A 15,167-nucleotide genomic window follows, 5' to 3' on the forward strand; every position below is an offset into this window, starting at 1 on the left:
AAAGGAGGAGAGGAAGAGCCGACAGGCAGAGTGGAGGGAGGTGGGGGGGGCCTTCAAAGGCAACAGGACCGTCAGTATGAGGCCACGTGAAGCCAGCACATCTATGTAAGAAAATATCACAAAAGCATTAAAAATGAGATGGAATCATGTGTACTGAACTGAAAAAAAATTGAAACGACAGATGTGTAAGACAGCTAAGCTCTTGCCCAAGAGGCTGATGCTCCGAGACTCCAGCAGATGCAGAAAGTCACACCTAGGACCCAAACCCTACTGTAGTACTGTTTTCCATACGGATAGACCTACGGTAAAATTTAACCATACATGCGCCATGTATGTAAGAGCAAGAACTAGGAACGAAGCAGAATCATTATAACACACTGTGTAAAAGTCACATGGATAGTGCCTCTCTCCAAACACTCTGAGCCGCTCGGGTTCTCAGGCGCCCTGCCAAGGTATCACAACACGTGTGTTCAAGGAATACTTGTTTTGTTTACTGGAGGCCACAGGGTGCAAGGTAAATGACGCTAGCAATTTGGATATTCTAAAGTGGAGCCACAAGGCAAAAGGGGGGAGTCCTGAGTTAACAGGGAGGCGGAAGATCGTATGCTGAGGTCTTAAGACCCGCAGTAAGGATGACGCTAACTTGCAAGGTGAGTTCGTGTCCATGGAACATTGAAGAAGAAAAACGAGAATTGCAGTGACCGCCGGTAACTGCACTGGTGGGGAGTGGACCCACAGGTAAGAAAGAGCGACTACAGGGCGCTTTATTTTGTTACTAAAATCTTCATATGTGTGTGACTGACTGTTCATAAAATCTGGAGCCATACACAGAGGGGCGCGAGAGGTCTCATGTATCACTCATAAGCTTCTGGATTACAGGAAGTTTGTCAGTGGGTATACGCTATTACCCTAATTCTTCGTATAATGGGATTTTAAAAAGGTCAAGCCACATTATACAGATCACGGGGTTGTGTAGAGTTTTTATGGATACTGGCCACAACAGAGAGCAACGCGGGTGTCTCCAGCAGAATGAACCGGAAGTGTAAAATGAAAAGAAAGCAGTTTAAAATTCATCTCTACTCTTCACATCGCCCTCCAAAAGAAAAACAAAACAACACAACACAAAACAAACCAACAGACACACACCAAGCAGGCAATGCCAGCTACTCACCTGGTCCACCAAGAAGCTGCTCCAGGTAGAAGAGTAAGGCGAAGCCCTTCTCGTAGGGAATGGAGGAATAGGCTACATCGGGGTCGACGTCCTTCAGATCAACCACGAGCTTGGTGAAGGGATGGGACTCCCCAAAAGTTTTTATCTGCAACCCAACGAATGAAATAAGTATCCTCATAGGAAGACCCAGCTTGCCGTGAGGTTGGGCGAACGCTTCGAGAAGCCTGTCTTACCGTATTCTGCAGCTCTCCCCAGCCTCCCAGAGCATGGAAATGTCTGAACTTCTCCCCAAACAATCGCCCACAAATGTGGCGCTCTAAATAGACGGTATGTCCTTCATTTAACCTGAAAGGGAACAAAACACGGGCACTGTCCCAGTGGAGAGGACTCGGCATTTTAATCAAGCAGGTATTCTCTTTTTGGTCTTCCTAGGGAGGAGAGCAGATGGCACAGCCCCTACATGCCAGCTCCTACTGCTTAGAGGAGCCCCGGTAGTCACCAGAGACACCAGCAAGCCCAGCAGTCACCCAAGATACTAGCAAGCCCAGCAGTCACCCAAGACACCAGCAAGCCCAGTCCAGCAGCTGGTAGCACAGAAAATTGAGAGGTAATTCTGTTTTTAACCAGCTCCTGTGTTAAAAAGAGGCAACACAGGAAAGTATGTAGCAAGAATAAACTCCACACCCAGACTGTATCTACTACCGTGACAAGTGCTGCAGAATTTTTTAAGTTCCATCTATTGCTGTGACCATAAGGAAGAAAAACACAGGACATGGTGTGTGTGGGGGGGGGGAGGACGGGGGGAAGTGACAGGAGAACAATGAACAATAACTAATAATACACAGAGAGAGAGAGAGAGAAAAACAAAACATACCAAAAGTGATCCCAAGTTTTGTTGGTCACTAGGTTTCCTGTCCAGCTATGAGATATTTCGTGTGCAATAACCTGAGGAGGCGGAGTTAAGCGATTAGCAGTCAGACCAGTTACCTCATCCTAAAACAAGTCCCCATTTAAATACTTCCTCTTAAATTCACATGACTCGATGTTTTTAAAAACACACTCAGAGAATTACTTATTTCAGGGGAAAAGATGCAATTTAGTCAAGGACCAAATATGTATAGAATACTTTAAACAACTACCCAGAAAAAAAAACCTAGAAAATATTAAATTAAATGAACACGTAACTTGATTAAAATATTTCATACACAGGAAATAATAAATATTTGTTTTCATGATCAAGTTTCATTTATATCTGGCTAACCTTTCCTTTAATCTATTAAATCTAATTGCTAAAGAAGAGGACAACCCCAGTTTTATCTTACAATAATAGTTTCCTAACGATACAGTAGACATCTGAAAACCTTCTTGAGGGCTAAGATTGTAACAAGAAATTTTCACTTACATTGGAGAGTGACTTGTCACCTGCCTATAAGAAAGAAAAGAACATCTTAGTATTTTCATCACCAGATGACGGACTAATGACACTAATTTTACATCTCAGGTGCTTGGCTGATGGGCAACTGTTTGTTTACTGAGGGAACAGGTTCAAGAGACAAGGACTGAGAAAGCAGAAGGAGCTAGGCATGGAGGTGCACACCTTTAATCCCAGCACTTAGGAGGCAGAGACAGGTGGATCTCTGAGTTCGAGGCCAGCCTGGTCTACAGAGTAAGTTACAGGACAGCTAGGGCCACACAGAAAACCCTGTCTCTAAACCAATCCCACCCCCCCAAACAAGGCAAACAAAAATCAGAGAAAACAAAAGTAGCATTTCTTCTTTCTTTCCCTAAGAACAGAAAAACATCTCAATACCAGCAGGCTAATAGGCTTCTCTCTAATTCCAGAGAACATTTCCCATGCCCATCTTGCATATCTACCAATGTCTTTCCCTTCTTGTTGTTTTCCTAGTGTGTGTACATGTCTGAGTGCGTGTGTATATACACACATGTATGCGTATGTGCAAGCCCAAGGCTCTTCCACTTTTTTTTTCCCTTGAGGCAGGGTCTCTCAATCAAACCCAGAGCCCTCTGTTGCAGAGAGGCTGGGTAGGCAGCTTGCTCAGGGGATCTCAGCTCTGCTTTCTGAGGCTGGACCTGCAGGCAGGCACAGTGGTGTGGGTGTGAGCAGGTTGGAGTTCTATCCACACAAGGACTTTCAGTACTGACCGACACTCGGGCTCCCCCCCTTAATTGTAATTCAAAAGAAAGACAATTCATGCTGTCCAGAGTGTTCCATGGAGCATTCCAGTCTACTTACTGGGCTAATTAAGTCCCTGCTTGACTCTCAGTAGTAGTCTAAGTAGGTTACAGGTCTATAGAACAGCAATCTGTGGTAGGCTAATCTTCTCCTAGATGCTGGACAATGAGTCTTCTTTGACTAGCACCTGACTGCAAGGCACAAATCATCAAATGATTGCTATTGCCGCTAACCTCAACTTTTCTTTTTTTTTTTTAAACATTTTTTTAATTTTTATTTATTATGTATATAGTGTTCTGTCTGCATATATGCCTACTCGCCAGAAGGAGGCATTAGATCATTTCAGATGGTTGTGAGCCACCATGTGGTTGTGCAGGAAATTGAACTCAGGACCTCAGGAAGAGCAGTCAGTGCTCTTAACCTCTGAGCCATCTCTCCAGCCCTAACCTCAACTTTTCAAAATGCCCTAAATATAATATTCCCTTTCTCCAAGGGCCAAATAATTCTCCTTTGAGAAATGAAATTCTGATCACCGCCACCAGTAATAAAATTAGAAACAGGGTTATACAGATAAGAAAAATATATTCAAAAATATCACTAGGAGTCTAAGGGTCTTCCCATCTGTGTGTGCTTGCCGTGTGGATGGGTGTGTTCACGTGGAAGCCAGAGGACAACCTTAGCTGCTATTACTCAAGTACTGCCTACTTTGAATTTTGAGACAGTGTCTCTCATTGGCTCGGGGCTCATCAAGAAGGCTAGGAGAGACAGCGTCTCTCATTGGCCCGGGGCTCATCAAGAAGGCTAGGGGGACTGGCCATTGTGCCTCAAGGATCTGTCTGTCTCTATCTCTCCAATGGAAGATTACAAGTGTGTACAACCATGCCCAGCTTTTTTACACAGTTTCTGAGAGGTCAAAGTCCTCTAACCTGTACACCAAGCCCTTTGTCCACTGAGCAATGCCCCAGCCCCTCATCTAGGCTTATATTTGAGATCTCCATTTCAAATGAAGAGATATTTCTCACCAGAAGGGTCGGAGTGACGAACGTCAGACACGGGTTCTCCATGCCGCCGTAAGGGAAGGACGGGGGCAGAACCAAGAGATCATACTGCCCCCACACGTAGGGCCCTCCCAGATCTTCCGCAATTTTAAGCATAGACTCGGTCTGAAAAATGAATGCATACATATCTCTTCTTAATGGTCACAATGGTAACTTCTTGAAAGTACAGTAGCTCTCTGTGAAGTTTGCAAGCTTCTGGACTGAAATGACAGAAAGTCGAGACTGCCACCGCTCAGCCCATGAGCTTCTGCTGTTACCAAAGCAGCTTCTGCCTTTACCAAAGCATTACTCTCAAACCTTAGGTCTCCCGTCTGTCACAATTATTAGGAAGGCTATGTGTGACCAACCTCAGAAAATTCAAAAGCAGACTTTTCCACCTGCTCCTTTTCGGACCACACCAGAGTTCTTGGACCAATTTGCCTGCAAAATGGAAAAGCTTCATCAAAAAGAAAAAAAAAATTCAAGTCAATTATTCACCTGGTCCTAAGAAAGACATAGACATTTTGTCTTACAAAGTAAGACTGGTCTGCCCATTGCTCCCCGGGAGGGATTTCTCAAGGCCAAACAGTTTGAGATAACAAACCTGCTGTTAAGTCTGTATGTAACTCTCCATGAGACATGGTCCAGGTTAAAGGAAAACCAAGGCATAAGACAGGACCCCGGAGGTCAGCTTCCTGACTGTGTGCTAAGACCTCTGGGGATATGGGCTACTCTTTCGATCTCACAATGCAGAAACCCAGTCAGAGACTGAACAACAATAACAACACCAATAGTAACAACAATAACAACAATAATCCTAGAACAGGGATAGATTACATCCTTGGTTATGCTAGACACCCATGTTGAGAAATCAGTAGGAAAAAGAAGAAGTAACGCAGATGGCCCTCATGGACATCGTGTTCAGTGAAATAAACTGGTCAGCAAAAAGCAGCTGCTGCATGACTCTATTTATATGCGGTAACTAACAAAGCCACACCGCAGGCATGGAAAGAAAACAGCGGTTCCCAGGGACTGGGGCAGAGTGGAGATGCTTACGGGGGACGGGGTTTCAGTTCTGCAAGATGCAGGTCAGCAGATCAGTTTCGCCACCAGGTAGCCACATTTCACACCACTGAACCCCACTTAAAAGTGGCCAACTCTGTGTCATCTGTGTGATTTTCACCATAATGATAAAAGCAAAATAGAAATCATAAATTATAGCTATGGATCATTGGTTTCAGCGTAAAGCTTTGTGACCCCAAGCCTCCAGAGAAGACTTTTCCATGGTACTCTGCCACCGAGACTGCAGTCTCTAAAACATGCTTCTAAACTCTGCTCTCCAGATACTTGCTGTGCAGACCGAATATCTGCAGAACGCGTTAAAATACACAATTCTAAGTTTTGGTTTAGAAGGCTTGAGAGAGCCTTCTTTCAATCATTTGCATTTTTTTAACTTTTAAAATTATATTATTATGTGTGGGGGGTGCAGGTCACAAGGCACACATGGAGGTCAGAGGGCAACTTTGTAGTCTTAGATTTCTCTGTCTGCCCTTACTCCAGGGACTGAACACAAGACTGCCTACTGCTTACCTACAAGAGCCTTTAGCCAGCTCTGCGTTTCTGGGAACTGCCAGGTTATGATCTGCAGAGCGAGTTGTAAATGCTACCCAACAAAAATTTAGGAAGGGTCACAAAAACACACGTTATGATGAAAGTTGGAATTTTTTGATAGCCATGTTTTTAAAAAAAGCAAAAAAATAACTAAATTAGTTTCAATATTTACTTGACCCAGCAGATCCAACATATTATTTAAACAGATAATCAGTATAAAAACTATTAATGAAACATTTTACATTTTCATATAGTATTATGAAATCCAGCCTGTATTTTTATAGAACACTGTAGTCTGGATGAGTTGTGTTTCAAATGTTCAACAGCTTCATGCAACTGGCTACAGACAACCACGGATATTCTACCTGGGTTTAAAAGGAACAAAACATAGGTCCTGGCTTGGACAGGTCTAACTCTAAGACCGAGCAAGTTCCTAAAAGCTCTGAGTGTCAGCTTCTCCTTGGTAAAATAGGAACAAATGGTCATTGGCACCCCTGCCGAGGAGTCAACAAGATAAACGCATTGGTACCAGCGCCTACTAAGAGCTTCCCCCCACAGCTACTGCAACATCTTATTATCATTTGCTGAGTGCTTCCTACAGGCCTGGAATTTTCCACCTTTGAAGAGTATTCCTTCCTTTCCCAGACGAAGGACATGAAATCCAGAGGCAGTGAGCTATATCCAAAGACGAGCTCTCCAGCCTGGCTCTGGGCGGCCTGACTTCTCGATGGTGCCCACATTCTTAGCAACTGAAGACTATGATTATTATAAACATTCTGATTTTCAGCTATCAAGAACAGAGTTGGGAGGAGGGCTCAGTCACTAAAGTACTTGCTGAGCAAGAACAGGACCTGAGTTCAGATCCTAGCATTGTGTGAAAATGCTGAGTATGGCGGGCTTGTAATCTGGGAGAGGTGGAGGCAGAGGGTCACAGGACACTTGCTAGTCAGCTAGTTCAGCCTAACTGTGGAGCTCCAGGCCAGGAAGAGGACGCTGTCTCAGAGGAGGTGGATAGAGTCTGAGTGTGGTACCTGAAGTCATCCACTGATCTACACACACGCACACACACACACACACAAGTGCACCTGCCACGCATATGGATAAAAACCTGAACTAAGATAATGCGTGTGGCCGGGCGGTGGTGGCGCACGCCTGTAATCCCAGCACTTGGGAGGCAGAGACAGGCGGATCTCTGTGAGTTCGAGGCCAGCCTGGTCTACCAAGGGAGTTCCAGGATGGGCTCCAAAGCTACAGAGAAACCCTGTCTTGAAAAACCAAAAAAAAAAAAAAAAAAAAAAAAAAAAGATAATGCGTGTGGTGGCGCACCCCTTTAGTGATAGCACTTGAAAGGCAGAGGCAGGGGTTCTCTGTGAGTTCGAGGCAAGCCTGGACTACACAGTGGGCTCTAGGGCAGCCAGAATGATCTATATATTGAGACTATCGACAAAACAAAACAACCAACCAAAAGAGCACTTTAGCTATTGCTAACCTACATCAAGATACTTCTATACTATTTTTAGGATTCCAAGGGCTTTTATGGATCTTCCCTGTTTCAAGCATCTACCTAAGGAGCTGCAGAGGCAGATTCAAATTTCAAGAAGGAAATGGAGACTACGAGACATGACTGGCTCAAGGTGACATCCGAGTCCTGCTCTCGGCCTCCAGGTGAGAGTGTGCTCATTTTACATTTGGAAAATTTAAGGTGCAGGCGTCAAATGGACTTTGCCATCAAAATCTATAATCAAAATGAACTTGTCTACAACTTATAGCTCTATCTGAACTTCTCTCTAAAGCTGTCAGCCTGACTGACACCTTGGGCAATATACCACGTTCTACCCATCAACCCTGGCGGCGTTTCAACGTGTGTATGGTTTCATCTTTTCATAAACCTCCAAATTTGTGCACAGGTTCACCTGCTTTCCAGAGCTCCAACAACTAACGCGATCAGGTAGCACGGTATGGGAACCTGGAGGAGACAAAACACACACGGGGCATGCTGCGTCAGTAAGTAGAAACGGTGTAAGCCAGATAGTCCATATTTAAAATCACGCGATTCTTTCAATCTACAAGCATCACTATGAACCTACTCTCTTTTGGGCCTTCTCAAATAGTTCTAATTGTTAGGGGCAAATCATTCAAACATATGATACAAAAACACTTCAGAATATCCATCTCCCTTTTATTCTATAAAAAGGAGTGCTTCCAGCATGCAAACATCAAGACTGCACAAATTTAAACGGCATGTTAAGCATTTCTCAAACAGTAACTGCTAAGTACCAGATACTTTCCCCTCATATTTTAGGATTTTTTTTTCTTCCAACTTTTAAAATATTTTCCCCCCTAAATACCCCCCCTTTTTTTTGTTTTGTTTTGCTTTTTATTTTTTGTTTTTTCGAGACAGGGTTTCTCTGTAGCTTTGGAGCCTGTCCTGGAACTAGCTCTTGTAGACCAGGCTGGTCTCAAACTCACAGAGATCCGCCTGCCTCTGCCTCCCAAATGCTGGGATTAAAGGCGTGCGCCACCACCGCCTGCCTAAATTCCTTTATGTTTTAAACCAGCAATAAGTAGAGGGCAAAGCTATAACACAGGTCTTGAAAGGAAGCAACTATGTCCACTGTGAAGACAAGTAGGAAAACATGTCTCACAGGTATACAATGTGTCCGCTCTGTCCATTCAAGGTCAACGACACAGGCTCAGTCCATCCTCAGCTGTGACAGAAACTGTTCTTTTCGGGTTACCCCCCCCACACACACACACACTGACAGAGACTCTAGCCAGTGACATCACACTCTGAGGTGAGGAGGCAGTGAGCGAATAAGGACTGAAAAGAACAGGAAGCCTCCTTGGGCTGGATCCAGAAAGTGCAGCTAGGCCCTACCGGCAATGCCTATCCAGCAACCTCTCTAGGTGCAACCAAAGGGCAGAGGGGCTGCCGGGTAAAGTCTCCCATGTTCCCAGAGTTCCTGGACAGGTGCAGCTTCTTGGAAGGCCACTACCAACTGAGGCAGAATATAGACACGGATCTGAACGTACCCTCTGGTTGAATCTGTATATCTTCCTGCTGGGGTCGTCTGGGTCAGGTTCCTCTCCATCACGGATTGCGCTCATGAGAGCCACCAGTTCTTTGGGGACGGATACCTAGTCCAAAGAAAAGGTCATTTGCAATTATACAGTTGTGGGGGGAGTGGGGGGGGAGTCTATGCCTCTTAACCTGAAAATGTAAAATGACTTTTTTTTTTTTACCACTTCTTGACTATCTCCACAATACACAGACTCCGAGCTTTAAAAAAAAAAGCTTTGTAAAAAGGATTGGCAACATATTAGCAATAAAATGTGATGAATCTTTCCATTTACCAAGAATATTGAGAGCAGGGTTTGGGGAGAAGCTACATTAGGAACACCAATCCTGTTAGCTAACCGCAGGGACTGGGGTGGGTAACTTCCCTGATCCTCAGCTCCCCATCAAATATGGGCAGAATGTCACAGGTCTACTGCAAGAAATCAGTAATAAAAACGAAGAGCCCAGCAGCACTGTGAGAGAAAATGGTGGCCAATAACTGTTCCCTTCACGTCCCCAAACAATCTCAAAAGACAACAGACTCACGCGCGCGCGGCAGGGCGGAAGAGATGACTTTGGTCGTTTTACATTTAGAAGTTGGAGATACAAATAGTATTTTCGGGGAGGGTGGGCGGGGGGTAACTACAACTTTGGCTGAAAACCATGAAATCATTTTCTCTGGGAGTCACAAAACAGAAGGTCACTGATGTGTGTCCCCTGGCCCTGGAATGCGGAACACCTTAGGTGAGAGCGAGCTAGCAAGTGTGCACTCTAGCGCAAGTGTGACCTGCCTGTTCTTGCACGGATCAGATCCCAGCCATAACAGAGCCAGGCACAGGATGGAGCTCGAGGCGGAGTCAATCAGCAGAGGCCGGTTTCAGATCCTCTCGTCATTCAGGTAATGACATGTTCACGGGACAACGGTGGCAATCAGACACTGACCGGCAGTTTGTGACCGTCATCAGACTTGCTCAAGTGTATATGTGTTGCTTTTATCGGTTAATCAATAAATCTGTTTCGGCCAGTGGCTTAGCAGCATACAGCTAGGCGGGAAAACTAAACTGAATGCTGGGAGAAAGAAGGCATAGTCATCGAGAAGCCATGTAGCCGCCTCCGGGGACAGACACCTGTGCTGGAGCCAGCAGAAACTTTACCAGTAGGCCATGACCTTGTGGTGATGCACAGATTAATGGAGATGGGTTAGTTTAAGATATAAAAGTAAGCCAGAAATACGCTTAAGCTATTGGCCAAATGGTATTCCAAATACTATAGTTTCTGCCTGATTATTTCCTGGTCTGGGCAGGGGTGAACGAACAAGCGGCCTCCGCTTACAGAAGTAGAAAGGAGTCCAGAACCTGGGGGGTCCCGTGCCACCAAGCGTATTATCCTATAACGTTAAGAAAGTGTGTGTGGTCCATGGAGAGACTCAGGCATAAAGCAGCTCCCATGAGTAACACTCGTATTCATTTTATTTGCTTGGTCTAAGGAGATCCACCCTCTGGAACGGTGTTCATTAATTATAGTCCAACCCCCACACCAAAGGACTGGAGGAACCAAAGCAGTGCCAGTGATAGAGAGGGACTGCACACGCGCACACACATATGCAGACAAGTCGGGAGATGTTGCCTGGGGCTCTACACTAGGTATCATGGCTGCAGAAGGCATTTTTAGGAAAGACAGTCTTAAATATGCTCTTTAGACCTAGAATTTTAATTTTTTTTTAAAAACGAGAGTAATATAATTTCCTCTTTTCATACTTGTAATGTTTAACACTACCATTTTATTAGAGACTCAGAATGAGGCCCACAGACTCAGTAGGCTCCTTTTAAGTACAATGTTTTTGACACTTGAATCGGCTCCTTTATCATTCATACCACACTTACTTATTTAACGCAGTTAAGAGTCTGCGGTGCTTACCTCTGCGGTGTAGGTTAATTTCACAGAAGGAGTGTCTTGGCACGGGAGGACAGCTCTGCAGTGGATGGCCTAGAGGGGAGAAGATAAAGAAACAGCTACTCCCTTTTCTCACAGATCAACTTAGACTTAAACAACTAAAATCACAGCGTTCATTTCGCACATCTTCTTCCTAACGGTTAATATAGTTTTTGTATCTTGTGGGATCTTTTAGGTAGGAAAAAGCGAAAACAGATCTGTGGATTTAAAATAATCAGATCTAGAGTTAGGAAGCTGGCTCAGTGGATAAAATGCTTGTTAGGCAACCTGAGGATCTGAATTTGGAGCCCAGTACCTATGGTTTCCTTCCTTCCTCCCTTCCTTTTGGTTATTGTTTTGTTTTTGGAAAGCCAGGTCTTGTTGCATACTCTTGTATTCCTGGTACGGGGGAAGTGGAGGCAGAAGGATCACTGGACCTCACTGGCTTATCAGCCTAGCCAAGTTAACGAGTTCCAGGTTCAATGAGACACCTTGTATTAAAATAATAATAATGATGATGATTTTATTAGTATTTTTGTAAGACAGTAAGAGACTGAAGAAGATACCTGATGACAATCTCTGGCTTCCATATACATGTAAACAACACCCCCACAAGTACACGCACGCACATACATACATACATACACACGCACACACACACACCCCTCTTCTTTATCCCTGGTGAACCTTCACAGGTTGAAATGGGGCATAAACTGTTCTGTGCTGATGATAGTCATGTAGAAAGGGAGACTCATAGGATCTCTGAGGGAGAAGGGCTCTATTGTGAAACAAATTTGTAAATTTACCACACTGTCTAGGTGTGCCACCAGGAACATAAGTTCCCGGGGCTCTAAAAGACCTACAGCAAAGTTGGGCACGCCTTTAATCGCAGCACTCTGGAGGCAGAGGCAGGATCTCTGTGAATTCAAGGCCAGCCTGGTCTACAGAGCAAGTTCCAAGACAGCAGGGGCTACAGAGAGAAACCTTGTCTTCAAAACCGAGAGAAAGAGAGAGAGAGAGAGAGAGAGAGAGAGAGAGAGAGAGAGAGAGAGAGAGAGAGAAAGAGACGATTAAAAAAAGAAAAAGTCATAGCTAATACTTGACACACTGATTTTGAAAACCAAAGTGAATTACACATACACACACATGCATGAACTTATTGCCGCTGACGCCGCCACCACCACAAACAGACTCAAGCCTGTTTATATTTAGAGGATTCCTCAAAAACAAAACCTTGAGGGATAGAGTGACACACTGACACTTGTCACTCCTGCAGAGGACGCTTGTTCAGTTGTCAACACCTACATGCCAGCTAACAACCGCCTGGAACTGTAGTTAACTGTAGTTCCAGAAAATGAAGGCTCTCTTCTGGCCTCCACGGGCACTGGACACACGTGGGGCACAGCCATCCGCAGGCAAAAACACCCATCCGCATAAAATAAACAAATCTTTAAAAATATGTAATGCTGGGATATAGCATAGCCATCCGCACGGACCGGTTCTGTGTCATGAAGCAGGCTCCCAAGAGCACACTGCCTGAGCGTCTCGCCAGGATGCGGACAGGTGGCCCGGCCACACTGCAGCATTGTTAGATGCATTTCGCCAGCTAAATCAAACTTGGGTAAAGAAACAGCTGTGGATAACAGCTGGAGGCATCAATCACATCACATCTGCACACTGCCAGTCAACTGCAACAAATTCTTAATCTGCCTGGAATCTGCTTCCTGTCCTTTAAACACTGCCAGTAAACGCCTGGAACAAAACACTGAAAAGTCTCCTTCCTTGGAATAATTCACAGGCACCACGTTTCTTGTTAGCGTTACCTTACGATGCTCTATGAGAAATACTGACTGGAAATCGGCTATTAGGAAGCGATACTGGGTCCACGATTTGTATATTCTTAAATTCTTGCCTAATACTTTTTATCTTTTTCAAGACATTTTCTGTAGTTTTTGTTTGCTTGTTTTGGTGTGTGCGTGTATATGTATGTGTTGTGTGTGTGTATGCACGTTTGTCTGTTTTTTGAGATAGAGTCTCACGTAGCCCAAGCTAGCCTCTGATTAGCTATGTAGCCAAGGGTAGCCATGCACTTCCTATCCTCCTGCTTCTGCACACTGACCGAGAGCTGGAAACAGGAACATGCATCACCACAGCCAATTCCTGTGCTGCTGGGGGCCCAACCCAACACTTCAAGTTAGCTACAGCCCCAGCCCTCTTCCAGAGAATTTTCTTAGGTTAAAAAGGTATTTCAAGTAGTGTCATACAAAGTAATTTTTTTTTCAAACCTGAAAAAAAAACCATGATTTTAAATATTTCTATCTTCTTATATATTTATAAATGTCAGAGTTCTTGATCAGACTTGAAAACACTTTTAAACAAGTCCCTTGGCAATCTCTAAATTGCTCTTGGTGACTTTGGTAAACCCTTTGATCAAAACTGAGATCAGAGGGGCATATAAAAAAGTCACCTTTCATACAAAGTAATTATGTTTAAAACATGTTTTGTCATTTTATGCACTTTAAATTGACTCTGAGCTCAACATAGCCACCACACAGGAGTATTAGCATGACTGGCTAAACAATGCAGAGTATCTGGCGTGATGCCTAGAAACACAGTAAATGTTTAACGAGGGGCTTTCTTTAGTCATAAGTGATTTGATTAACAGAATCAGGACTTTTTCTTCAGAAAAATTTTCTATTTATCCTCGTAATAAAGTATCTCACATTATATTTATCCTTGTAATAAAGTATCTCTCATTATATTTATCCTTGTAATAAAGTATCTCATTAGAGAGGATTTATCCTCGTAATAAAGTATCTCTCATATTTATCCTTGTAATAAAGTATCTCTCAATATAGAGTATTTTAACTCTAGCTTTAGAAGGTAAAGAAAGAAGTATTTGAAATCCTGTCATTTTAAAATTATGCTTAATATATTTTACAACTAGGAATGCAATCTTTCAGGGTTCTCTTTTTCACTGGTAGCATTTCTGCAATTAACACACAGGAATTTTGTTCATTAAATTTTCCTGCATTTTCGAGCCATTTATTACATCCCTACTCCAGGGACAGGTATATGCTAGGTGCTTGGGAACTATACATAAGCCTTAAGTACTTCAATTTAGGCAGGTTGTTTCCAAGTCAAAGAAATCTGTATCAATAGCAAGATATATACAGAGTATGCGTTGTCTTATATACTATGAAACAAAACAATGTGTTGTATCAGCGCTACACCCTGCACGTGCCAGGAAGCTTCCGCCCGTCTCCGGGCAGCCTTACCTGGCACTGACTGAAGAGGTACGGGTGCTGCTTCCCAGACGTCTGTTCGGGAGTGAGCCACTGAAGAGCAGAGGACTGGGGAGAGGTCTCATAGGAGATTTCTATAACAACCTCTTGATTTCTGCATGAGACAAACACTGATATTAATAGAGTAGAATTACAAACCTTGCAGAATTTGAATTCAGAATACACACAGGGAATAGCATAAGTAAGTAATTCTCCTGAGGTCTCACTGACCTGGAGTGAGTTCTAGAGACGCAGCAGCTTACGTGAATCTGACTCTGACTTTGCTACCTGAGCGTCAGCCTGGGGTTTCTTATCAATGAACACACGATGGGCCACACACACTTTGCATCGGTGACATCATTTTGTCTTCTGTGACAAGTGGGGATGTGGAAGAACCAATTTCATCACTCTGCCTACCTCAGCCAGCACGTGACCGGTGTTGTTCTTGATGGTAAGTCACATCGAGAGAAAGAAACGTGCAGAGTCATTTTTGTAGCTGTAGAATCTAATAATTAAAAAAAAATCCCTTTCTTGGGGCTGGAGAGAGGGCTCAGTGGTTAAGAGCTTTGCCTGCCCTTCCAAAGGTCCTGAGTTCAATTCCCAGCAACCACATGGGCTCACAACCATTTGTAATGAGATTTGGTGCCCTCTTCTGGCCCGCAGGGATACATGCAGGCAGAACACTGAATATATAATAAATAAATCTTTAAAAAAATAAAAAAAGAATCCCTTTCTCCAAGACTAGAGGAAACAAAAACTGGCTAGTCACCCCAGAGTTTCGGAAGGGCCGATAATGGCAGGAGCTCTGGAGACAGGCATCCCAACCCATATTGAAATCCGGACCCCACCACAGACACCGTACACTGGGGCAATGACCTGA

The 15,167-nt window shown here is 44.0% G+C and overlaps 1 protein-coding gene across 2 annotated transcripts in view; it reads right to left on the reverse strand.

The window, feature by feature from the left end:
- Lta4h (leukotriene A4 hydrolase) overlaps nt 1-15,167 on the reverse strand; it is a 34,483-nt gene that overhangs the window by 13,776 nt on the left and 5,540 nt on the right. For both annotated transcript variants that reach the window (XM_075954091.1, XM_075954090.1), the window contains exons 3-12: nt 14,282-14,402; nt 10,989-11,057; nt 9,047-9,151; nt 7,927-7,979; nt 4,771-4,843; nt 4,388-4,528; nt 2,574-2,597; nt 2,046-2,116; nt 1,405-1,516; nt 1,172-1,316 (exon numbers count right to left, since the gene is read on the reverse strand). In XM_075954091.1, coding sequence (XP_075810206.1) covers nt 1,172-1,316; nt 1,405-1,516; nt 2,046-2,116; nt 2,574-2,597; nt 4,388-4,528; nt 4,771-4,843; nt 7,927-7,979; nt 9,047-9,151; nt 10,989-11,057; nt 14,282-14,402 — 914 coding nt within the window. The remainder of the gene's footprint in view (nt 1-1,171; nt 1,317-1,404; nt 1,517-2,045; nt 2,117-2,573; nt 2,598-4,387; nt 4,529-4,770; nt 4,844-7,926; nt 7,980-9,046; nt 9,152-10,988; nt 11,058-14,281; nt 14,403-15,167) is intronic.

This window comes from Microtus pennsylvanicus, chromosome 20, assembly GCF_037038515.1.
Source record: "Microtus pennsylvanicus isolate mMicPen1 chromosome 20, mMicPen1.hap1, whole genome shotgun sequence".
Taxonomy (NCBI): domain Eukaryota; kingdom Metazoa; phylum Chordata; class Mammalia; order Rodentia; family Cricetidae; genus Microtus; species Microtus pennsylvanicus.